Source organism: Hemitrygon akajei, chromosome 5, assembly GCF_048418815.1.
Source record: "Hemitrygon akajei chromosome 5, sHemAka1.3, whole genome shotgun sequence".
Taxonomy (NCBI): domain Eukaryota; kingdom Metazoa; phylum Chordata; class Chondrichthyes; order Myliobatiformes; family Dasyatidae; genus Hemitrygon; species Hemitrygon akajei.
The window spans coordinates 19,513,100-19,540,397 of NC_133128.1; the positions used below are offsets into that span (position 1 = coordinate 19,513,100).

General features: G+C 39.6%; 1 protein-coding gene across 23 annotated transcripts in view; it reads right to left on the bottom strand.

Moving 5' to 3' along the window:
* LOC140727524 (adapter SH3BGRL-like) overlaps positions 1 to 27,298 on the bottom strand; it is a 40,723-nt gene that overhangs the window by 8,539 nt on the left and 4,886 nt on the right. For 20 of the 23 annotated variants that reach the window (XM_073044933.1, XM_073044935.1, XM_073044936.1 and 17 more), the window contains exons 2-5: positions 10,564 to 10,749; positions 9,793 to 9,873; positions 3,729 to 3,788; positions 929 to 1,012 (exon numbers count right to left, since the gene is read on the bottom strand). In XM_073044933.1, coding sequence (XP_072901034.1) covers positions 929 to 1,012; positions 3,729 to 3,788; positions 9,793 to 9,873; positions 10,564 to 10,749 — 411 coding nt within the window. The remainder of the gene's footprint in view (positions 1 to 928; positions 1,013 to 3,728; positions 3,789 to 9,792; positions 9,874 to 10,563; positions 10,750 to 27,298) is intronic. The other 3 variants (XM_073044946.1, XM_073044950.1, XM_073044952.1) reach the window with 1 other exon arrangement.

Below are 27,298 nucleotides of genomic sequence, written 5' to 3' on the forward strand. Positions count from 1 at the left end.
TGACAAAAGGTGGAAGATTACAGGTGCTGTAAATTCAAAAGTGAGCAAACACTTGTTAGCATCGGTGTAGAGCAAACATCGGGAGTGTGATTCAGTAGAACTGAAGTGATGATCAATAGGCTGAACAAAAGGAGGAATTTAATACGTGAACATGCGTGAATACAAAACATAGCAAAAAATGAGATTAGCACAAACTTGTTTCTTCCCTTTATTTAAGGAGGGAGGAAAAACCTGAGCTTATTGTCTGCTATAAATTCTACTGCCTGGATAAACTATCACATTGCTTGAAGTCTTCAGGGGATATGAAGTGGAAATACAAAGTTCTCCAGTATAATTGTTTGGTCTCCCTTAGGAGACATGTTCCAGTTTTATAAAAGATTAAATACTACCTTGGTTTATATTTTGTAGTAATCAGATTTAAAGGTGTTATAAGTTCAGTTGTGAGTTTTAACTGAAAATCCTGACAGATGTAATGCCATTGTCAGATTATGTAACATACATAAAACAAGGTTGAAAACTTATAACGTAACAGCTGAAGGTACAAGCCTTTACAACTCACTTCAAAGAGCTGAAAGTAAAGTTCTGCCCAAAAATTATCTGATGGCAATGATTTTAAAAGTCAAAATACTCTACAAAAATTTGAAACACCATGTAATATCCTTCCCCTACTTTAATATTTTGCAGGCCAGGGTTTATACAGCATTTATAAATATGGAATTGTATGACAAACTTATTTACTATTACTCCAAGCTTTTTTTCCCCCCAAATTAATTGTATTAAAAATATTGCTCATCTGCTAGACAGTTATTCAGGTTAAGGATTTAACTCACAATCTTATAAATTTCCATCTGGTTAAAAATGAAAGATTACACACAAAACACATGCAACATATACACACACAGAGCAATATAAGCAAATACATAATTACATTTATATCTGTTGACCGCTCAAAGTGATTATGTAACATTTCATTATTTTCTCCGAGCTGATCTTCAGTGGTTCTACACAAGGGCTGCTCATTGGCACACCAAAAAGAGAAATGGAAGTGAGGAAAAAGGTGCGCCATGCAAATATGCTGTAAACAATAATGTTATTGAAAGACTATTTGTTAATTAAACCAAAATTAATTATACACTGCAATTTGTCCTCACTCTTTTTTTAAAAAAATGGCTGAAATTAGAATTAGATTTTAACCAGGTTCCATTGACAAATCTACATTTCTTGTAGCTTGATTTATTTAAAATTCATTTCCTTTGAGATTTGAAGACACAGATCTTTCTCTAGTATCCAGTCTTTCCAACACAAACAGATTTGACCCAAGGTGCCATTGATATTTCTCCTCTGAGCAATAAATACAACCCTACAGGGTAGCTCAAAGAGAGGGGGCAGGGGTGTCTACAATGTTTCTATCATTCATTCTGTCGCGTTCTTGTTTCATGGAGGTCTCTGAAGAGTAAGAATTTCAGGTTGTATACTGTATACATTCTCTGATATTAAAATGAACCTTTAAACCTTTGTTTCATTTGAACCCTCTTCAAGGATTCTGGTGCAAGCTCCAGTCAATGCTCTAAAGCTGTCATAGCTTTGGTTCAGAGTTTCACAGCCTGAATTCACTTTCGTGCTCCCTGCCCTAATTTTCTTTAATAGTCATTCCGATTGCATATTATCTATTTCAGTGCTACCCGTTCTTTCGTAATATTACAAAAAAATAACAAAAAAGATTTCAGATCACAATGCTCCATCTCCTCCCGGTGCTTATGCTACTTAACTTGTGGGTATTTTGGTTACAATCAAAAGTATCAACAATGGAGGTAATTTAGCATGTCAATGAGCTTGCAGCTAATCATACCCAAAGTCATGAATATTCAAGATACATACAGGTCTTCAAGTCTGAAATTGAACAATTCAATATGTTCTGGGGGGGTGGGGAACTTTGCTTCTCCAAGGAAGCCAGCTGCTGCATTCTCTCCACATTAATGAAATTCCCAACCCTTCCTGTTACACCAATAATACATTTCCTGCACAACAATATGCAGAATGGCACACAACTGGTTGAAATCCAGTTACTTAAAATGTTTTGCATTATCTCCTTTACATTACAATTTGCAGCAGTCCTGGCCTGGACAAAGATTCGATATGTATTTTCAGCAACTGTACTAATGGGCCAGGGGTAGAGATGGGTCTCTACCGAAGGTGCTGCAAAGCTCACCTTTCTTCCACTAGAGTGTAGGTCACCCTTGGGCAAGGTGTAGCACCTGCTTAGCAACAACCTCCGCTTCCCCCAGATCAGGGTCACATGAAGCTGTGGGATCAGGTGGCGGGTGGTCGAATGAGCAGCTAGTGCATATCACAAGTCCTGGTTATGTGACCACTGATGCCAGAGAGACCATCTCTGAAGAGTATTGATAACGGCAGCCATAAAGACAGTCATGGAAAAAGACCATGATCACCCATGTCACGTGACACAGCACATAACAAACGAACTAACGGGCCACAACTTCTCGGTATAGACTCATCGGCAATCACCACCCAGTGCAATCCCACACTCACACTGAGAGATGAAGGGACACTTTGCCAAATTAAACACCCAGATTCCAGTTGTGAGGCCAGATTAGAAGTGCATCTAACAGCACACTCCAGAAACCTCCTCCATCTGAAACAAGCCTGAGGGACTACGATAGCTGGCGTAGCTCACTCAGTTAAATAATTTCATTTTTAATGCTTTGTTTATACTTCAATCAAATAATAATTGAAATAATTTAATAGAAAAAAAAGAACTTGCCCTTTCATTTCTTGCCTCAGACCTCTATCGACCAGGCTACCAACCCTACTCCAGTTCTAACTTGTTGCAGGATCCAAGAACCATTTTCTCAGGATTGAGGCAAACCACTGGCTCCACGGGGAAGCCAGCATTAGAGACAGGAAAACTAAAGTACATTTTCCAATAAATCTGAGCCATCCATATTTGACCACACATACACTGCAGTGCAAGGTTGACACATTGTGTGCAGTCACCTGCAAAGGCTGGCATTTGAACTCCTCGTTCTGCACCCCATTTAGTTTGCCAACCATGTCACTTACGTTGTTTTCCATTCTTCTTTCCAGGCACATCACTAGCTAATCCCCAGAAGGTTCTATGATTCTGCTCAATTCACCAGTTAACCTAAACCACAAAGCATGCCACTTACATCACCAATAAGGGAAAATAAATGGAGCCCATGGAGAGTTGGGAAACATCAGATAAAACTTCCAATATATCTCTGCATTTAATCCTACGACAATTCTAACTTGAAAAACCCAACTTCAAAGCAAAACTGACATTTAAAATGCACCTGGTAGCTTGAGCTCTTTTGAGAGAGGAACTGTATAATGGATTACAACCCCATTACAATTAATACTATAGCTTCAAGTATGACCATGGTGAGAATATACTGTTTGCAAAATCCAGAACCTGTAGGTCTGTAAAACAGCTTCAGATGTATGAATGCACAGTTCAAACATCACAAGTGCATATCAAAGCATCTATTTTGGTGGGTTAATGTCAAAGCTATCACCAGTGCAATAAATATTTGCAAACCAAGCAGAATGCTGCTCTGAAATAGAACTCTAACTAAACAGTGATGCGCAGTGCATGCATCAGAGCAATCACAATACATCAACAGCTGGATAAGCATCAATTCAAACGCAAGACCAATTACAAATTGTAAAGAAATTCAAAGCTTAATTACAAGGATTGCTTTATTTTCTGGAACTTCACCGTTCTGGATGATTGCAGCCTGATGTGCTTCCTGGACCAGAGAAAAAGCAAGCACAAGAAATCCAGGGTTAGGCAAACCACTAATCAGAAGGACAAGACAAATGTGTATTTTCAAACCCATGAAATATTAAAACTGAAACTAAGTTATTGCGAGTGTTGTTCCTCAGTCATTGAAAGATTTAGACTTCTAGTATAAGCAAATTTCAGAAACCAAATTTTAAGTTGCTACACAAGCTTTCAATAAGATTCCTTATACATAAAAAGAACATTAAAGTCTTCATAAGAAATACTCATGCAATCTTTAACAGGACCAGATATCCCAATCCCATCGGTAAACTGCAGCCTTGTTCAAAATAAAGTGGACACTGCTTAATTGGGCCATCTGTTAATTGGGGCAGACGCTTATTTGGGACAACTCTTAAAGAACAAAAACCATTCAAGAAAACAGCTGGGACTCCTATTTGGGACACTACACCACTTAATTTGGTCAGGAGTCTGTTGCCAAACTGGTTCTAACTAGTGTCAGCCAACATGCACTTGCGTGGCTGTTAGGTACTATACTGTGCTTAGAACAGAAGTTTTTAAAAAGTATCAGCTGTGTTAAAAAAAAAGTGATTTTTGTCACTGACTGTTGGCAAGAAATAAGCAGAAAGATAATTCAGAACTATTTTGCCCACTGCAGTTTTAAGCATCCAGGCTTGGAGATGGCAGAAACTGCCAAAAGTGAAAATGGAACTATTTCACCACTTCAGGTTAAGAACTACGAAGAATTTTAAAAGTATCAACAATCCCCTTGAATGTTATAATGAAAAAGATCTGGAGGATGCAATCGCCAATGGCATCGTATGAAGGCAGTTCATTATCTACACTAGGAGTCTGCACTGATTTTACTTACAGCAAAATCAAAAGAACACTACGGTGTACACTGGACGAATTCCTGTCGATAAATATCAGGAACTAATACAGCTTTATCGTACTGGAGTAATATTGGTACTGTTCTCATTTGTTCTGTATTTCATTTAAATACACAATTCATTGCTCAGTTTGTTTTTTTAATACCTTTATTAACTACTTCCATGAAACTTTGGCTAAATGGGGCTGCTTTCTACTTGGGCCAAAACATACTGGTCCTGGTGTGACCCAATTAACTGGAATCCACTATATAACATTCAGGTCAAAATGGAAAAAAGTTTACATGTTGAAGAATTCATTTACTCATCTTACATGCATTAAGCACAGAGCATTCTTTAAATCTCTTATCAATATGTAGTTTTACCACTTATAATCCATCACATCTTCTTGAGTTAATTACAGATGTTCTTCCATTACATTTTATATCCTTAAACATTGACTAAGATAATAGACAAGGAGGAAATTGTGCAAGGTAGAGATAAAGCAAAAATTTGAACCCTGGATTTTGGCTCCAATGCAGATCAGAATTTAAAAATCACAAAATGATTAATTCCTGCAACTGACAGGTAAACAATGCTGAGAAACCCTTAACCCAGCACCGAGTGGCTGTGGGTCCACTGTGAAAATGACTCGCTGACCACCTCACTCACAGACCTTACAAATGTTAAAAAGTGGGGGGGGAAGTGCAGTGCAGGAAAGCATTCCCTTCTGAGGTGGGGTTAGGGCTGGAGAAAAGTTTCATCCAAACGTGCTGCTTCTAAGGAGGTAATAATTCACTATGATATTGGACCAAATGTAATAAGCTGTTGCTTTATCCATTGCTCACATCCGACGTAAAAACACTGCATAGGAGTGGGGGGGGGGGGGTGGATAATGTGAAAGGGAAAATATTCTCAGAACTAAAATTCCGAAAGAAAGCCACGTGCTTTAATGAAACAAAAGAGCTATATTGGAGTTATAATTCCTACAACTATATAAAGTTAGCCATTTAATTTCAGTTCTGCCTGTCACCTTTGCCAGTCTATTCCAGATTAGCAGACAAACAGCAGATGTTTGCCCTTTCTCTTTTCACCTGCTCATCTGTTCGATCCCATCCCATGGGTCCACTTTCATTTATCATGGCATGGAAAATTAATTCTCCAGCTGCAGGGGATTTTAAAAAAAGCACTAATGGTGTTCATTACTCTCAACAATAAGTTTAAACACATCAGTCTGGGGTCTGCACAAGGTCTTTACACAAAGATCATCCAAGCCAGTTTGCAGAAACAATTGCATTTGAAGCTGTATAATCTTATACAGTGCAAGAGATTATAGAACTTCAAATGCAATCAAGTTTCCAGAAACTTTCTAGCTAGTTTATGAAATGTTACACTCGACTGGATTCTTCTCAACAACACAGACACATCAGTCAGATGGAATTAATTAGCATAAATAAATGGAAAAAAAGTACCTTGAAAGTTCAGATTCTTCTGGGTGCAGTGATACCAACAAGCACCCTCAAAAATAATCAGTAATTACTGAGAATCCACAGTTACCACTTACATACTTTTCCTCCAATTGATTTCGCTATTTAAAAAATCAAATCATATTCTGCATTCTGTCATTACTTTTCTTTTGTACTACCTCAATGTATTTGTTTGGAATGATTTGTCTGGGTCAAGTAAAAATGCTTTTCACTCTATTGTGGTACACGTGAAAATAATAGACTGGATGCTGCAAATAAAAATGTTACGAAAAGCCCATTTTCAGCTACCCTAATTAATTCATTAATTTCTCTTAAGATGAGATTCTCAAGCAATTACATTCTCAAGTTCAAGTTTTTCCTCATCTGGTTGTACATACATACAACCAAATAACAATATTCCTCCAGGCCACAGTGCACCCACAAAACATACACACAGCACATAAAACAAAGTACTATCACAAATAAGTTAATAAAATTCCAAAATGCATGTCGTGCACAGCACAGGTAAACAGTACAATAAGCAGCTCAGTCCTAGTGGCGAGACCTCACTTGTGGCAGGGTATTCATTAGTCTCACAGCCTGAGGGAAGAAGCCGTTACCCAGTCTGGCAGCCCTAGTCCCAATGCTCCTGTAACTTCTCCTTGACGGTAGTGGGTCAAAGAAGTTGTAGGATAGGTGTAGAATTGTAGCTTGCTGTTCTATTGTGTTGGTTCTTGTTAATGTATACATCAAAAACTAAAGCTAAAGGATTAGCCCAACTTTAATTCCTGTTATTTCCCTGCCTATTAACACTGACCTTCTCCATGTCCAAAATTTACAATTCCAGCCTCAAAGTAGCCATTGTCCATCACAGATATAGAAAATTCCAACCACTTTGGTTGCAAATGACTAATCTCTCACCCCAGAGCATGCCCTCTCCTTCTAGGCTCTCGGAGAAAATTGCCTCTTACGACCTAATCCATCAAATTTTGCATATTTCAATAAAGATCACAGCTCATTCTGAATTTCGAAGTGTAGGTCTATCTTAAATCTTCACTGCCTCATTTGAGGCAAAATCCAAAAAATGTTTGGGCAAGAATTTGAACTCTAGGAAAAAAAAATCAACACAATAGGACAGCATTCTAGATCACGCAATAGGATTAGTGCTTTTGCCTTGACCACAAAAACTTTAAACTTTTTGCTTTAAATCAGAGTCATCATTCTGAATGAACAGTAGACCAAGCTTAATCCAGTGGGCACAGACCTTTAAAAGGTTATTGCTCACTAACCAATGATTTGTCATCACTATTAAAATTGGTTTATAACTTTACAACAAATTGCATTTCTAATTTTATGGCCTGTCTTAATGAGCAAAAAATCCTAACTCTCCATTTCAAATTTTTTCCATTCATACACTTCAGGTTTGATAAACCCAACTCTGGCACAAAATTTCTTGAGACAATTGTCACCAGAACTGAGGTCAAATACTGCTGACCCCAAGGTTCCAACTGCCTGTCCCAAATCCAGATATTTATGTCGTCATTTTTGTATGGTCAATTCCAGATGCTCTGAAGGACCCAACTAGAATTCCTTCCCCTTTCCTACTGACACTAACCCTTGACAAGTTTTCCTTCATACTCATTCTGAGGAAAATTCCTTCTACTTTACCACCATCTCATCCTTTTCATTGTTAGCATGTATACAATCTGCTGTCATGATTATGTCATAAACATCTGAAATTCATCCCGTTTAATGTAAAACAGAGCAAATCCCTTTTCCAGCTGAAAACCCAGAAAAACTACATTGCACCATTTCCATCCTTTTCTGCACTGTACATTCACAGAACTATTTTTTGAATGACCATCATATCTTTGATGCAAGAACCATAGCTTGTTATATATTGTCGTACAAACTCTTCTCCCTCCTGCCATCTGGGAAGAGGCACCGTAGCATTCAGGCTCTCATGACCAGATTTTGTAACAGTTTCTTCCCCCAAGCTATCAGACTCCTCAATACCCAGAGCCTGGACTGACACCAACTTACTGCCCTATTGTCTTGTTTATTATTTATTGTAATGCTTGCACTGTTTTGTGCACTTTATGCAGTCCTGGGTAGGTCCGTAGTCTAGTGTAGCTTTCTCTGTTGTTGTTGTTTTTTTTTTTTGTTTTTTTTTTTACGTAGTTCCGTCTAGTTTTTGTATTTATTGTTTCATGTAACACCATGATCCTGAAAAACGTCTCATTTTTACTGTGTACTGTACCAGCAGTTATAGTCGAAATAACAATAAAAAGTGACTTGACTTATTATTCCAGTAACATTTATATTGCTTGATTAAGCATTCTTATACAGGTCATATGTATAATACACGAATTGCATACATCACTGTCACATGATATGTGCACGCTTCGCTTGAAGTAAACCCAAAATGGACTCAAATTTTGGACACCCCTGTTTTCTTTTGAATTAGTTTAATGTTTTGACGTTACAAAACATAATACATAGCTAATTTACAGAGAGCTGCTGCAAACAGTAGGACAACTTTAAACAGATAACCTGCTACAACGAAGTTGATAAGGATGCATTTTAGCCAGAATATTGGAGGAAACAGTGATATTTGCCATGCTCCTTAACAACTTAGTATTCTTAACACCCATTCTCCCTTTGACTTAAAACTGGTAACAATATTGTGTGTCGTCTATCATCCAAATAAAAAGTGAACCCAGTTGCTGGGGTATTAATAGAAATGGCATCCAACAGCCTGGAACACTTGCAAGTCCAGCTTCTTAAAGGCCAGAATGTGTCAAATCACTGGAGTTTTACCTTAGAATACCAAGTGGATTGAACTCCTACCTGTAAAACCTAAAAGGCTCAAGTTAGAAACGTGAAGTATTCGTGACTGGAGGAAGTATCCGCAATGCTTAGGAAACGTGGACAACCCAGTCCATACAGCGGCTTACTTTGAACCGCGTCCCTATTGTCAGATTCAGCATCCACCTCCCACTGCAACAGTACTCTTGACTGTAATATTTGCAGCCTACAGATACAATACAGCAACTGAACGGACACCATCACAAGGAGGGAACAATCTCTTGAGATCTTATCAAGAGGCTCACAAATACGTTATGAATTTGAAATTTCTGCCTGACAACAGTTGGAATCTCCAAAGCAAGGTGACTACAGAAGGAATCATGCAAAACGCACAAATCAATAAAATGGCCCAAAATGAACAGGACTATCAATAACTCTGCCAATCTTTTTCTATATCGAACACAGAAAGCAGGATAGCATTCAGTTACTGTAGTTCAAATGTCTGATGGCATGTAAAAATATTCAGAAGACAAGCCCACAAAAGATGTTAACCTAAATCCATATTACTTTTTTTTCTTTACACACATTTTCCAAACTTTCACATCAAGGAGTTGTCAGAATGCTCAGACAGCATTTACAATCCAATTTTTTGAACTGGTAGAAATTCAAATTCATTTCAATCCATTTAGTTCTAAGCACATGTTCGCTAAACCATTATTTCCCCAATACTAGAGTGTTTTAAAATCATTGTGATTTTATTTTAAACAGGTAAATTTGTCTCTCGAAAAGCTTTCTCAATGACAAAGGATCTCCCCCCCCCCCCCCACCATAATCACATAAAATACAAATAGATGAAAGTGCAGGGATATACCTTTGAACCAGGTGGTGGTGTCAGGCCAAGAAATGCGTAAACTCCGTTATCCTCTTTGGCATTGAAAAAAGCATCGAAATCCTACAATGGCAAGAACAATAACAATCAAATTAGTTAACAACAAGCTAGCTTTTAATTAACACTGCAAACGACATAAACACCATTACAATGAGATTACATTTACATGGTGCTGAAGTAGTTAAAATTGGATAGGCGTAAAAGAAGATGCTCTTCAATTTTAAGAATTTTTTTTGTTTACTTTTCTGCTTTAGGTTAATATCAATTGCAAAAGGGCCAAGATGAAACTGTTTTAAGGATGAATCACAATTGTAAAATGCCTTGATGTGATTAATTAAATTTTAATGCTAAAGCCGGCAAAGGAGGCACAGTTCAATTACTCAAGACTTATTTCACACAGACACAAGTGGCCCATGCAAGCTTGATTTCAAATTTTTAAAAGAGTTTGTATAGGTACATGGATGGTAGGGGTATGGAAGCCTATGGTCCGGGTGCAGGTCATCGGGAGGAGATAGTTTAAATGGTTCGGCACAAACTAGATGCGCCAAAGGGCCTGTTCTTTACTGTACTTTTCCATACCTTTTGGCCCATCAATTCTACTCTGACCAACTACCTACTTACAGGAAACTCATTTTATTCTCCTACCAGATGCTCAAGTCACAATGCAACCTGTGAATGATGCATATACTACTTATAAGTGGGGGGGCGGGGGGGAAGCGAAAAAAAAAACCAATATTTTTAAAAAAATCTTACCCCACAATACAGCTCATCATTGAATATCTGTGGCGGAAGAGGAATACCGTTCTGAGGGCGCTTTTCCCCGGGAACATTTTCCCGCATCCACTTTCGATTCTCCTCATTTGCTGCTATATCCATTTCTTTGAAGTCTATTTTATTGGCTTCCAAGAAGCCTAGAACATCCTGTTGTTTCTTCTTGATCTGTGAATGAGGAGATGGAAACATGATACAGGGTTAAATAACTAGCCATGATCTTGTTGAATGGTGGAGCAGGTCCAGTAAGGATCAATCATCTGAATCACCTCCTCGTGCTCATTTTCTGTTTCAAATGTTAATGACCAATTTTACAATCTGTTGCAACCCCACAATGTTTCCTCAAAATTATTTTCACCAAAACTAAGCATCACCAAGTCACCTGTAAACATCCCACTGCATTACATCTATTCTGGAATACAATGCCACTGTCATTCAGAGCAATGAACCAGAAGTTGGAGAAACTCAGTGGGTCAGGCAGTATCCGTGGAGGGAAATGATCAGTTGATGTTTCAGGCCCACACCCTTCATCTAGATAGAAAGGGTAGGAGGAAAAATGTCAGTATCAAGAGGAGGGGGCAAGGGAAGGGGTGAAACAAGAGATGGCAAGCAATATGTAGATCTAGGTAGGGAGAGACAGGCAGATGGAGGGGACGAGGGGGGAGGGGAGGGGGAAGAGTGGAAACAGCGACAGAGACTGGGTGGTGCCAGATGCAGTCAAACAGAGGATGTAACCTTGATCAGATGCTGAGACTTAGGTTTTGAAATGATCAATTATCCTGGCAAGGATCAGGAAATGTAATCAAATTGTGTGGTACTCGATAAAGGACAAATAGTAAATCTTAGAAAAGAGAAACAGATGATTAAATATTAAATTCAGCACAGACAGTAACGAAAATTTCAGTAGTTCTGAAGTATAAATTTAAATGCAATAACAGACACCCATTGCTCCTCACTGAGTGCTTGCTGTGAGAAAACATATTGGAATAAGAATTATTACTTCCTGTTTATTAAAAGCTAATAATCAATGATAAAAAAGCTAGTCATTACCAAGACTAATTTCCCCTACATATGGAAATAATTGTTGCTTACACAGTCATTATTTGAGAGGGTTTGCAGTACTTTGGGGAAATTGTGACCACGTGTACACAAGCCCACTTACTTGTTCTGATGGATGGGAACAGGATTTTCAAAATGGATTTGGGAACTCTACAGCATAATTTATTTCATGGAACTTACAGTCAGAAATTTAAATTGTTAAAGAATCAATGAACATGCTTTTGATTGCTTGAAAATAAAACTAAATCTCTTACATTGGCTTGTCTTGATTATATTTAAATCCACAGATCAGAAACTAGTTGCAAGTCCCGCAGCAATGTTTTAAGTGAAATAACATAACAGACGCCTCTTGATGTACTTACCAGTATTTGCATTAATTACTGAGACTCAGTTACCTGTTTCAATGCCAAAAGCAAAGTAAAGACCATAAGCCAATAATCTCTTAACTGTAAAACTACCAAAGATATTGATCAAGCACTCACTGATTTTAAACGCTGTTTATTTTACCTTACTAAAATACTTCCCGCATTTACCTGAATTAAATAGTTTGTGATTTACAGTAGGAAAGGCTACCAGCAATTATCATTGGGACTAGTCAAGTAGTCAAGCACTGTAATCTCTCTCCTAACCCCACGGAAAATAGTTTACATATAGTACCTACTCAAAAGTGTCAGCAGGCTTGTGGTGCTGTAAAAGGGAAAAAGATACATCGAGAAACAGATTCTCTTGAAGGCAAGACTCTCAACAGCACTGTCCGATACAAAGTATTATTGCCATCTTTTATATTGTTGAACCAATACATACTGCATCTATTAAGAATGAACTGAACCAAAACCCAAACTTGAATCTACTGACAGAATTTCTATCATGCTAGGTAGCCATTTTGTTATCATAACTAACAAATTTACATTATTCTTAAACTACTGGGGGAAACTTGTGGGTCATTATTCCTGGGAGGGGGGCGGGGGGGGAGAGAAGGAGAGGAAACAAATCATATCCTCATCTTCCCAAATTCCCAAAGTCCGCAGTGGACCATCAAGAACAAAATCAACTGGCACTTCAAAGGACTGAAGATTAAAAAAAACTGATCCCCAGCTTTCATTAAATCACGGAGAGAGGAAAAAATGTATGCTTTAGAAATCAAGTCACCTTTGGTCGGTAAAGCGTCCCATCCCTAAAATATTCATAAATATTCCAACTCGCTTTGAGGAAATGACAGGTCATTTACAGTCTACAGACATGGAGTCAATGTAAAAATAGAAATCTATTTTAATTTCCTCCCAAGGCATAGCAGCCATATCTCTGACAGGCAAACCCAAGATAACCCATCTCCCTGTCGAGGTGGAAGGGGAGTGCAGAAGACTCTGGCAAGGAACACGGCCGTCTCCCCACCCAAGCTGCCTCTTAGAGAAAGATGAGCTACTCTGAGGCGACTGAACATTCCAGACCACCAGCCTGTATGCCAGATGACGTAACTGAATACAGCAGATATACAATATCACGTCAATAGCAAAGAGCTGAAGTAATCTGCGTTGTTATCCCCATCTGCACTTCCTTGGTAATATCAACCACAATACACCCCACAATCATTGTAAGCAGCTGCACGACAATTTGTGTGGAACTTAACTGCAAAGTTCTGCTTTGTGGATTTGCTTTATTTACAAGAATTGAGTTTTAATAAATTAGTTTCATTAAAATTAAAGAGATCATGATCAATTTTTCAAACAGTAGGCACACCTTGGTAAAACTGCTACACCAAACTCTTTCCACTACTCTCAACTTCAGCACACAATTCTCAAAACTACTGCTAGCTGCCCCACCACTTCCAGTTAAATGACCCAAGTTCTAAGAGGAAGTTAAGTTCATCATAAGAAGCAACCGCCTTCATCTTTTCTGTTAAGCTTTTTGAAATACATTTTAAACACATTAAAACTGAAATATTTCCACGTAGAGCATCACCCAAATTAATTGCACTACAGAATCTTACTGAAGAAAATCACTAAGTACATGAGGAATAAATAGCTGATGATTTGGAGCCTATTTAACAGACAGATCAGACTTGAAATCTTTCCCCTTATATAGTGCAGCATATGACAAAGAACAAGAGGATGCCATTGACAAGAAGCCACGAGATCTGGAATGGGATCTGCCAAGTTCAGAATTCAAAAGCTCCACCATACAAGGATTTTTAAAAAAAAACTCATACAAGAACAGACATTGTTGAAATACTCCACAGGTCAGGAAATACTTATGGAGGGTAAAAAGGAGTTAATATGCAATGTTTTTTAGCAAGGACTCTCCAGCCCACACTGATGACTCTTCCTGTCTTCAACCCTACTCCTCTTGTCGGTCTTCTGCCTGCTCTGGATCTTTTCATTGCTAACTGCTTACGAGACATCGACTTCTTGACTTTACTACCCCCTCTCCAATTCTAACCTCACTCCATCTGAACACACTGCTCTCCATTCTCTCCTCACTAATCCTATCCTCACCATCAAGCCCGCAGACAAAGTCACACCTCAATCCAATTGAGAATTTGTGGCTGGGCTTGAAAAGGGCTGTTCACTCACAATCCCCAGGCAATCTGACAAGAGTTTGAGCAGTTTTGTAAAAAAAAAACAAATGGGCAGAAATTGCAGTGTCCAGATGTACAAAGCTGTTAGTGACCTATCCACACAGACTCAAGGCTGTAATTGCTGCCAAAAGTGCATCTACTAAATACTGACTTCAAGGAGTGAACACCTATGCTATCGACTGCTTTGTCTCGTATATTTGTAATTAATTTAGATCACTTTGTAGAGATCTATTTTCACTTTGACACAAAAGTATTTTTCTGTTGATCAGTGTCAGAAAAGCCAAATTAAGTCCACAGTGATTCAGTGTAGTAAAAACAATGAAACATGAAAACTTCCAAGGCACTGTACAAACCCACTGATTCTCTCAGCTACCTGGACTATACATCTTCCCACCCTGTCATTGTAAGAATGCCATCCGACACATCTGCTCTCAGGATGAGGCTTTTCATTCCAGAAATTATGAGATGTCCTCCTCCTTCAAAGAAAGGGGCTTTCCATCTTCCACCATCAAATGCTGCCCTCATCTGCATCTCTCCCATATTGCACACATCTGTCCGAACTCCATCCATCCACCACTCCACCAGGGACAGGGTTCCTCTTGTCATCACCAATCACCCCACCAGCCTCCACATCCAGCACATAAAATCTGCCATCTCCAACGGGATCCCATGACCAAGCACATCTTTCCCTCCCTCCCACTTTCTGCATTCCACAAGGATTGCTCCCTAAGCGATTCTCTGGTCCATTCGTCCCTCCGGGTACTTATCCTTGCAAGCGGAACAAGTGCCATACCTGCTCCTACACCTCCTCCCTCACTACCATTTAAGGGCCCCATACAGTCCTTATAGGTGAGGCAACACTTCACCTGAGAGTCTGTTGGGGTCATCTACTGTATCTGGTGCTCCAGGTGTGTTCTGATTGGAGACCACTTCGCCAAGTACTTGCGCTCCATCCGCCAGAAAAAGCAGGATCTCCCAGTGGCCACTCCTTGCAATTCTACTTCCCATTCTAACATGTCTATCCATAGCCTCTTCTACTGTTGCGAAGAGGCCACACACTCAGGTTGGAGGAGCAATGCCTTATATTTTGTCTGGGTAGCCTCCAGCCTGATGGCATGAACATCAATATCTTGAATGTCTGGTAATAGCCTCCCTCTCCTTCACCATTTCAATTTCTCTCTTACCTCATCTAACCTGCCCATCACCTCCCTCTCATGCTCCTACCCCTTCTCCGTCTTCCATAGCCTTCTGTCCTGTCCTAACAGATACCCTCTTTTCCAGCTCTTTTTCTCTTCTTAGTCGACTTCCCAGCTCTTTACTTCACCCCTCCCCCAGTTTCACCTATCACCTATCGTTTAGTTCTTCCTCCCCTACCCTCGCCTTCTTACACTGACTTCTCATCTTTTTTTCCTCCCAGTCCTGATGAAGGGTCTCGGCCCAAAACATCAACTGATTACTCTTTTCCACAGATAGTGCCTGGCCTGCTGAGTTTCTCCAGAATTGTATGGATTACTAAGATGCAATGTTGATGACGTTTCAAAACGTTTTCCCAGTTTCTGCAGAACCAAGTTTCAGAGGTATACAAGGCTTTTTTTAAAAATTTACATTGATTTTCACATGAACAGTGCAGGAAGTCAATGGAGGGGACAAATAAGAACAGCAGAGAACTAGAGAAATACAACAGGTTACGAATGCAAGCCAACTCGGACAATTCTACAAAATGGTTACTTGGTCCAAATTTGGTTTCCCCCAATGCAGAGACCATGACGTTGCTATCATCAATCATCCAATTGAAAGTACCAGTGAACTACAGGGCCACGGAGAAATGCTTAGAAGGGGAGTTGAAGCTTTGGACAGATCAGTGATGATCATGTTGAAGGGAAGAGGAGGCCTAAGGTACAAGATTGTCTTCTATTTATTACAACAAAAAGTGTATTATGTTTATTACAATGTGGATAAATATGAGGTTATCCACATTGGCTCTGAAGACATGTCAACAGTGACAGCTTGGTGAAAGTTTAAATGAGGCCTGGGTATCCTTGGGCACCAGCAGCTGAAGGCGGGCATTCAATAAACTGTGGGGAAGGTAAGTGGTACGTCACCAGCTTTAGTTTTAGGAGGATTTAATTACAAGAGCAAGAATATTGCTCTGCCTCTGTAGAGTGCCTTGCAAATACCCCAAACATAAAGCATACAATTAGGTTTCAGTGAATTATTTTACAAATCGAAGCATTGAAGAATGAGGGGGAATATCAGAAAACCAAGTTTTAACTGGACAAGACATTCCCACGAACCACAGTAGAAGTCCCAGAATATGGACAGAGAAGAAACAGAGGTGAACCTATTTAATTCTCTACCACAGAAGGCAGTGGAAGACAAGGTATTAATTTTGAGGATGTAGATACATTTCTTAATGCTAAGGGATAGAGAGAAAAGGGGGTAACAGGAGTTTGAAGTGAATGATCAACGCAAATCATACTGAAGTGGGTTGAAGAGCAAAATAACCTACTCCAGCTCCCATCTCCTCAGTCTGTCACTGATTTATGGGACACACTGCTATTTACATACTTGCTCATGTGGAATCCAAACTGTACTATCACGGAATATGTGCAGCTTGGAAAAAAGCCATTTGGCTCACTGAGTCCATATCATTTCAACACAAGAACAATACAGCAATTCCTATTCCCCTACGAACTCTGCTGCAAATTCTTCCCTTTCACATATTTATCCAGTGATAGTTGATTCCGCCTCCACTACTCCTCAAATGATATATTTAATAGAATTCTGTATAAAAGTGTTTCCCTTGTGACAAGATAAATGAATCCACATTTAAATCTGCATAGAAATGCACAGTAATGTAGAGGTTCATGTAATATTTCACAGATTCTGATTTAATATCACAAGCAGCTGGTGTGAAATTTGTGTAGCAGCACAATGAGAACTGTAAATTAAAGTACATACATTAAAAAGTCAAATTAAATTAGTGCAAAAAGAAAAACAAAAAAGGAGTGAGGTGGTGTTCATGGGTTCAATGTCCATTCAGAAATCAGATGGCAGAGGGGAAGAAGCTGTTCCTGAAATGTTGAGGGTAGCAATGAGAAAAGAGGCCATGTCCTGGGTGATGGGGGTCCTTAATGGTGGATGCCACCTTTTTGAAGAATCCTCCTTGAAGATGTCCTGGAGGTTGGGGGAGGCTAGTGCCCATGATGGAGATGACCAAGTTCACAACTTCCCGCAGCTTATTCCGATCCCGCTCAGTGCCAGCAAATGGGAGTTCAATTTCCGTCGCTGTCTTTTAGGGGTCTGGACATTCTCCCCGTGACTGTGTGTGTGTGTGTGGATTTCTGGGGTAATCCAGTTCCCTCACATTCCTTACACATTAATGGTTGGAGTTAGTGAGTTGTGGGCATGCTACGTTGGCGTCAAAAGCATGGCAACTCTCGTAGGCTACCCACGGCACATTTTTGGACTGTGATGGTCGTTGATGCAAACATTGCATTTCATTGCAAGTTTTGATGACAAATCAAGCAGATCTTTAAACATAAGCATTACAGCCAGTAGTGCCCTTACTTATAACCCAAGCAAAATATTCAAGTAACTGATAACCCAAAATTCTAAGCAAATGTATCTGCAACTATGTTTGGCCCAGTGGTGTGGACAGAGAGTTTACATTCCTGTTTTAGACCATGAATTTGTCATATCTAGGAAGATCTGGAAGCAATAGGCTGCAATGGATTAGTGAAGGGGAAGAGCACTGAATTATAAGATCCAGCAGTAGCATCAGTGTATTTGGTGTAAGAAATTCAAGGCATCAGATTATGACAAAATGATGGCCTGCTTATCATGCAGGAGTATTTTGTGACTGAAGGCGAAGCAGAATGAATGTCCAGAGAGCACGAACAGTATATTTCCAAAAGAACGCCTACAAGCACAGGAATCATAAAACACTAACTAGTTTCACACTCTGCACATGAAATGAAGGACAGCATCTTATTTCTAGTATTTTTAAATCCTGCTATGTTGGGGTCCATTACCAAGGTCCAAGTACTTGAGCAGCCTAAGTGCAGCACAAAAGCATGCCAACCAGACCAGAAAGGTGCATGCTACACACAAACTTCCTCTTGTCTCAGACCATCTGTATACCCTTGATTTTTCCACTTCCAATTAATCTCACGCCCTCAAAAGGGACTTGTGCTACCCCATTAAATGTTAATATTCAAGCTATAACCAATCTTACAGTAAACTGAAGGAATTGCAAGTTTGAAAATACAATATATGGCATCCAAAAAACTTACTTAATGAGATACAGCGCGGATTAGGCCCTTCCAGCCCTTTGAGCCAGGCCGCCCAGCAATCCCCCGATTTAACCCTAGCCTAATCACGGGACAATTTACAATGATCAATTAACCTACCAACAAGTAGGTCTTTGGACTGTGGGCGGAAACCAGAACACCTGAAGGAAACCCATACTAACATGGGAAAAAAGTACAAATGCTTTACAAGGAGCAGCGAGGATGTGAGAATGAAGTTAAAATTGTGTATTATCATACATTACTGGGAATGTAGTGATGAAAACTTTACAAAAAATTTATTGCATGTTCCTGCCAGTTTTTAAAACAGAAGGAAAAAGCAACACTACACTATTCTGGAAATCTAGTGACAAAGGTCAACACTCGGACCAAAGCTGCAAAGACTGCAAGGAAAATTAAACTAATGCAATAGTTGTGTGCCTTAACGCTGATGGAGTAATTCAAGAGTCCAAGATATAACTTACAAAGCAACACACACAAAATGCTGGAGGAACTCAGGTCAGGCATCATCTGTGGAAATGAGTAAACTGTCAACGTTTCCAGTCAAGACACTAGTTCAGGACTGGAAAGGAAATGGAAAGATGCCAGATTACAAATTATGTGGGGGGGGGGGGGGCAGAGAAAGAGGGCGAAGGAGAACTAGTCAGGTGATAGGTCAAGTCAGATGGGTGGGAAAGGTAAAGGGATCGGGATATAATATAACTTACCAGCACAATTAAGAAACTTGTCACTAAAATGCGTGACTGCAATAGCCAAAACAAAAAGTGATGTCATTTATACACAGACTGACAAATGCTTGCTTCAAGCAATATCTGAAAAGCTGAAGTGCTTCCACTCCCCACCCTACTACACTTAGCGTCAACTACTGCACTCCACTTGTCCATGTCTATACTTTTCATAAATCATTCCAACACAAATACAAAATTTGAGAAGTTAAGTCGCTGCGTGAAACTGGGATGGGCCACATTTGCAGCAGTATGTGCAGTTCTGATCACCAGACTATCAGAATGATGCTCAGGCTTTGGAGGGAGCACAGAAAACGTTCACCACAATGTTACCTGGATTAGAATGTATTAGTTATTGGAAGATGTCAGATAAACTACATTGCCCCAAAGATGATCCAGGAAAACAGTCAGTTTTCTTTCTCCCCACCCCCTCCCCACAGGGTGGAAACTTCCAATACTAGAGGCTGGGGGAGGGGGGAGAGGGAGGTCTAGCAGAGATTTGCAAGGCAAGTTTTTATTGCGTTTGGAATGCAAAGCAAGTAGATGCACAATATGATAGCAATGTTGCAAAGGCACCTAGGCAGTCATGATCAGGCAGAAAGTAGGGGGAATATTGTCCACGTACAGGTAGATGAAATTAGATGTGTATCAGTTTGCTGACAATACAACTATTGTTGGCAGAATTTCAGATGGTGATGAAAAGGCGTGCAGGAGCAAGCTAGATCAGCTGGTTGAGTGGTGTCACAGTAACAACCTTGCACCAAGACCAAAGAATTGACTGTGGACTTCAGAAAGGTTGAGATGAGGACACACACACACATTCTCTATCTCAGAGAACACATCCTGAAGCCAGCCTATTGATGCAGTTACAAAAATAAGCACAACAGTACCTATATTTCATTAGGCTTTTGAGGAGATTTGGTATGTCACAAAAGAGACACGTTCAAATTTCTACAGATGCATCATGAAGAGCATTCTGTCTGGCTGCATCACCATCTGGTTTGGGACGGGCACGGCACAGGATCAAAGCAAGATGCAGAAAGTTGTAAATTCAGTCAGCTTCATCAGGAGCTCTAGCCTCTGTAGTATCCAGCACACCTTCAAGGAACGATGCCTAAAAAAATGGCAGGATCCATCATTAAGGACACCCATCACCCAGGACATGCCCTCTTCTCATTGTTACCATCAGGAAAGAGGTACAGAAGCCTCTTCCTTTCTGCCAGTTGATTTCTGAATGGACACTGAACCCATGGACACTACCTCACTATTTTTTCCTATTTTTACACTACTAATTTCACAACATATGCCTGTGATATTAAATCTGATTCCAGTATCGTTATGTTCAGCATAGACAGGGTGGGCTAAAATGCCTGTACCTGTATTCTAACACTTTAATATTATTACAGAAGATCTGGATACTGATGACACCATTTATCATGGAATAAACGAGGCCATCTGGAGAGGAGGCTAAGAACTTATGTCTATGAGAAAGTGAATTGATTGGTAATATAAACTCAGCAATATTTCCACACTCTACAGTCTTACCCAATGCCAAATTATATTGTTCTGTTATTCATCAGAATAAAGCCACTAAGAACAAAGACAAAGCTGTTAAATTCAATTACAAAGTGGAAAAGTTCCAGACAAGTTAACTGCAAAATCCTTCCTTCAATGACTCCAGCCAAATAAACTGGTGAACATAACAGCTTTCACACAACCAGCTAACTACTCTAATCAGGCTATTAAGTTGAGAGTTAGTTCTCCGCCCTTGCTGTAGAAACCATCACCACACAACTTTGTACTTAATACTTCCATATATTGTTATGCCCATTACTGGAGTAAACATTGGTAACTCAGTTATAAATACAGAAAAAAAATTAGAAATACGTAGGTGAGGCTGTATCTATACAGAAATAAATATAATTAACATTTCAGGTCAATTATCTGTCACCAGAACCAATTCTGAAGATGGATGGCTCCCCTCTGTCAATAGATTTTGTCTCATTTCCTGAGCGTTTTTGGTATTTTCCATTCTCATTTTAATTTTTGTCAACTGTAAGTTTTGATTCTCAGTTTTAGTACCTTGATCCTCAGCTTTCCTGCTGGCTGTAATAATGCTCGCCATGCCTATAGAGCACTACAACAAAGAAACAGGCCCTTCAACCCATCTAGCTCCTGCTGACTTTATTCTGCCTAGTCCCATTGACCTACAACTGAACAATATCCCTCCCATTCATGTACCCATCTAACCCGTCTATAACATTGCAATTGAACCTGTATACAAACGTTTGTACATGTGCCGGAATCTTGTTCTGCACTCGTACCACATGCTGACTGAAAAAGTTCCCCTTCAGATTGCGCTTAAATATTTCACCATTAACCCTTATGACCTCTATTTCTAGTCTCAGCCAACCTGAAGGGAAAAGCCTACATGCAGTCGCCCTATTCCCACCTCTTATCATTTTGCATACCTCTTAAGATATCTCCCCATTCTGTTGCACTCCAGGGAATAAAGTCCTAACCTATTTAACCTTTCCCTGCAGCTCAGGTCTTCAAGTTCTGGCAACATCTATGTAACTTTGATTGTTCTCTTTTAAGTTTATTAACATCTCTCCTGAATTGAAGGAGACTAGAACTACACCCTATGATCCAAATTCTGCTTCACCAACATTAACACAAAACTGCTACTTCTCTACTTAATACTCTGATTTTTAAAGACCAATCTGCCAAAAGTTATCTTTATGATCTATTTGTAACATCGTTTAAGGAATTATGGATCTGTACTCCTAGGTCCCCTTGTTCTACCACACACCACTGGTTTGTCCTCACATTTGTCTGCATTAAATTCCAGCTGACATTTCTCAGCCCATTTTCCCCAGCTGGTCCAGATCACTTTGCAAGCTTTGATGGCCTTCCTCCCTATCACATCCCCAACCTTGGTGTAATCTGCAAATTCCAGTTTACCATATTATCTACATCATTAATATAGATCTTAAACAACGGATCCAGCACCAATCCCTGTGGCACAACACTCACAGAACTCCAATCAGAGACAACTACTACCACCCTCGAGCTTCCTCCACTAAATCAGGGATTCCCAACACTTTTTATGCCACAGATCAATACCATCAAGCAAGAGGTCCATGGATCCCAGGTTAGGAACCATTACGGATGTAAATGAAATACATCACAAATTAGAACACTAGCAATGCTACTATTTTACTATAGAACTTTGTATTAGTTCCTAATATTCATTGATAGAGGAATTCATGCAATGTTTGTGTTCTTTTGATTGACTATAAAACAAAATTAGCACAGACACCTAGTGCAGATAATGAACTGCCTTCAATAAGGATCTAAAATATTCATTTAAGATCTCACCCATCTCTTTTGGCTTCATGCCTAGATGACACTGATCTTCAAGAGGACAAATTTTGTCCTTTGCTATCCTTTTGCTCTAAGTATAACAATAGAAGCACTTGAGATTCCCTTTCACCTTGTCTGCCAGAGAATTATGCCAATATATTACTAAACATTTACTGTGTACTAGGCCGACAGCATGATTATTCCTGGTTTCAACACCAGAGTTTAAACAATCTCCAGCCTGAGGTATTTTAAATAGTAAAGAACACATTTCAAGGAAGTATGGTTTTAACATCAGGATGTTAATGCGTCTGACATACATTAAGAGCATACTTCACTTGAGTAAAATGTATAGTACTTCAATTTGAGAAGCATTTCAAAATAAGAGTCATAGGAGATCACAGCACAAAAACAGGCCCTTCAGCACAACTGGTCTGTGCTAAGCCATTTAAACTGCCTACTTTCAATGACCTACACCGGGACCATAGCCCTCTATACTCCTACCATCCATGTACCTGTCCAAACTTTCTTAAATGTGGAAATCAAATTTGCATTGGCTACTCATTCCACACTTTCATGACCTTCTACGCAAAGAAGATTCCCCTCATGTTCCCCTTTCACCCTTAATCCATGTCCTCTGGTTGTCATCTCACCAAACCCGAGTAAAAACAGCCTGCTTAAATCTACCCTATTTATACCCCTCAATTTGTATTCCTCTATCAAATCTCCTTTCAATCTTCTACATTCCAAGGAATAAAGTCCTAACCTATTTAATCTTACCTTATAACTCAGGACCTCCCGACCCAGCAACATCCTTGTTAATTTTCTCTGTACTCTTTCAACCTTATTTACATCTTTCCTGTAGGTAGGTGACCAAAACTGCACACAATCCTCCAAATTAGGCCTCACCAATGTCTTTTACAACTTCAACGTAACATCCCATCTACTTTGCTTTATGAAGGCCAATGCGCCAGAAGCTTTCTTTACAACCTTATCTCCCTGCGGCACTACTTCCAACGAATTATGGACCCATATTCCCAGATCCCTTTGTTCTACCACACTCCTCAGTGTCCTACCGTTCGCTGTGTAAGACCTACCCGGGTTGGTCCTGCCAAAGTGCAACACCTCACACTTGGCTGCAATAAATTCCATCTGCCATTTTTCACAAGCATAAGAAAATCTGCAGATGCTGGAAATTCAAAGCAACACGGACAAAAATGTTGGAGGAACTCAGCAGGCCAGGCAGCTTCTTTGGAAAAGAGAAAACAGTCAACAGTTGACCCTTCAGTGCTGTGCCCACTGCTGTACACTCTGCTCACACGAGTGTCATAACTGAGATACAATGGAATCCTTGCATTGCATCATTTGTTCATTATGTGCCATGTTGCATGATGTGGGTGACCATGGTCATTTGATCATGATTGGTCTTGGCAATTTTTTTCCTACAGAAATGGCTTGCTATTACCTTCTTCTGGGCAGTGTCTTTACATGACGGGTGACCCCAGCCAATATCAATATATTTCAGAGATTGTCTCCCTAGTGTCAGTGGTCGCATAACTAGGACTTATGATCTGCATCAGCTGCTCATACGACCAACCACCAGCGGCTCCCATGATTTCACATGACCCTGGTTAGTGGGGGGGGGGGGTCCTAGCAGATGGTGCACCTTACCCAAGGGTGACCTGCAGGCTAGCAGAGGGAAGGAGTGCCTAACACCTCCTTTGGTAGAGACATATCTCCACCCTGCTACTTATCCAAATCATTATTCTAGTAAAATGGCACCAATATTGTTCAGTTCTTTTTCAGGTGGCTCTGCTTAGACTTTCAATGTTATCGCAGCGTCAAGAACCAATCATTAGACAAATCAACCAGTTTTTACCACGGACAATGGACCTCACCAAAAGTGTTATCAGGTGAAAGTATACATAAAACGCTGAGGTTCTGAGGCTGGATTCCAGAACCTTCCAAAAGCAGGAGCTTCATTTCTAGTGCAAGAGAATGGAACAGAAATCTGAGAAACAACCGTTCACTTCATGTTTAATGTTTCTGTTGTGAAATGGAAAATGTAGTCAAAGTTTTCGTGCAGAGTCAACTTCAGGTTCATCGTTTTGACACTTGTGTAAACAGATCTGATTTTCCACAACCAATCACAAAATACAGACTGATATTTAAAGAAGATCTCTGGTGAAACTAGCTTGAAGATTTATCAATAAATAGCACTCTTAGCCAAGACTTCTTTGGACTGATGAGTTACTCTTATCTATTTTAAATCATCCTGTTCATCGACCAGAGGAAAATTAATGACTGGCAGTTAGCCTGGGTAGTTAACTTGGCCAATTTGCCGATTCTTTAGTAACATTTTCAACCAACCTCTCAGAATAAATATTATGAATAGTACTGCATTTTCTTTATTTGGAAACTAATAACCTTCTCATATTATACAATGACTCAGGCTTAAATGCTTTGAGAGACTACGTGAAGGCATTCATCACTTGAATAAAGAGTGGCCAAGACTATGATAAGATTTGCAGAGCAACTCAAATCAGAAGGCCGCAGATATAAATTTATGGAGCTTCACATGAACAATATCAATGAGAATGCAGCATTTAAATCCCAGTCACAACATTTTAGATTGATTAGTTTGAAAATAATGGAGATAGGGAGGATCATAAGGATGCAAAGGATTCAATCTTTAAAATCAATGAAGGGAGAAAAATGAGAATGTAATATGTAATATTGCTGAGGTCAGAATGCTCCATTGGAAAAGATTGGAACATAAAGGTCAACTCAACGAAAATAGATTGCTGGTGCATTACCCTTAACTAACACACATATCAAAATTTGCATTATTATTCTCTTCAGGCATCAAGCACACAAATTTATGCAAAAGTTCAACAGATAAGACAGAACACTCCCCACTTGCTCTGATCACTCACCATTTTTTGTTAGAGGATTTTAATATCTACCTTAAAAGGGAAACATTTGGCTTGCAGCTTATCCAAGATACAATGGTTAAAATAATTATTTACACAATATCATTGTGAATTGAAAATGGCAATTCATCCTTAAAGTTCTACCCGGTTCACCAAAGGAAATAGTCCAGCAAATATATCTGAGATATTGGGGACAATCAGTCCAATACACTGCACTCCCTCAGTGTTCCACAGGAACAGTCTAGATGAATCAATCATGCTAAACCAAAAATTCTGAACCATGAATGCAACTAAAATCCTTCACTAATTTGTCTTCCACCAACATGAAACCACACTTAGCTTGTTTTCATTTCTTTGTGAATATAGTTCATTCTAAGAGGGCTTGATTTACACAATGTGTGCCTACTTAGGGCTTGGTTTTCCATCCCTTATTACGTCAGCATTTACCTTTCTTCCTTCACTTACTCCAGTAAGTCTGCTCTGTTTTGACTGAATAATAAAGCTCTAACCGTCATCAGTTCCAGCAGCTTTGTTGGTAAAAATGAACCCAGATCAGGCAGTCCAGAAATCCCCGTTAGTTTGATCCATATTTGCTACCTAAAGCATTTTCTACCACAGCACTTTTACCATCCTTCCTCTCGTCCACTACCACACTAAACGCAGCTTGTGCCTTTATCATTTAAAGATTGAATTCAATATACTAACTGGCCTCATTATTCTTTACAAGATGTTCAACTGATAGAAAGCTCTACAGGCTACATTAAATTTGCACATTCTCATTACTGCTGTTCTTGATATGGTTTATGAATCCCTCGTTTCCAACATACGGATTTCAAATTCCTTCTTGGTTTAAAAATAATCACAGCCAGCCCTGACCCTTCCAAAGTAACAGGAGTCAGACAGTAGGGGTTTGCTTTTGTGACTGAATCCTGTGACCAGTGTGCACCCCAGGAATTAAACCAGAGACCCTTACTGTTTGTTACACATGTAACCGATTTGGACACAATTGTAGGACATATGATTATTAATACCAATACCACAAACATTGGTGGCGTGGACATTTGAAGATAGCCCTCTGTTGCAGAATGTTATAGATTAATTAAGAGAACAGACAGAGGAAAGGCAGTTGGGATTCTCCTGTTGTAGTTGGGAAAACTAACAAGATAGATCAGAAATGAATGGCAGGGTCCTAGGGAGTATAGCAGAATAACGAAGGGATTTCCAACCTGGGATCCACAGACCCCCTCAGTTAATGATCAGGGTCCATGGCATAAAAGGGTTGGGAACCCCAGGAAGAGAGTGATCTTGGTGTACACATCCAAAAAGTACTAAAAACACTAGTGATAAAGTGCTGAAGACAGTAGGTGCAAGACTTCATTAAGGACTTTATGTTCCAAAGACATTGGTTAGGTCACAGCTGGAATATCATGTAAAATACTGGTGCCCACACTACAGGAAAGATATGATCACACTTGAGAAGGTGCAGAGGAGATTCACCAGCTTGTAACCTGGGATGGAATTTTTCTATTATGATGCAAGACTTGGTTTGGCTTTTTGGAGTGGAGGAGCTAGTGGGGAGGGGGGGGTGAAAAGATTGCAAAGATGGCTACCTTTATGGTCAGCATAGACATATAGTCTGGAGGGCTCGTTTCTCTGCTGTATATTTCCTTGATAAGGTGATTATTACAAAAGAATCATTTGCTATACTGGTATTGGTTATTACTGTTAGGTGTACCAAGATAGGGTGAAAAG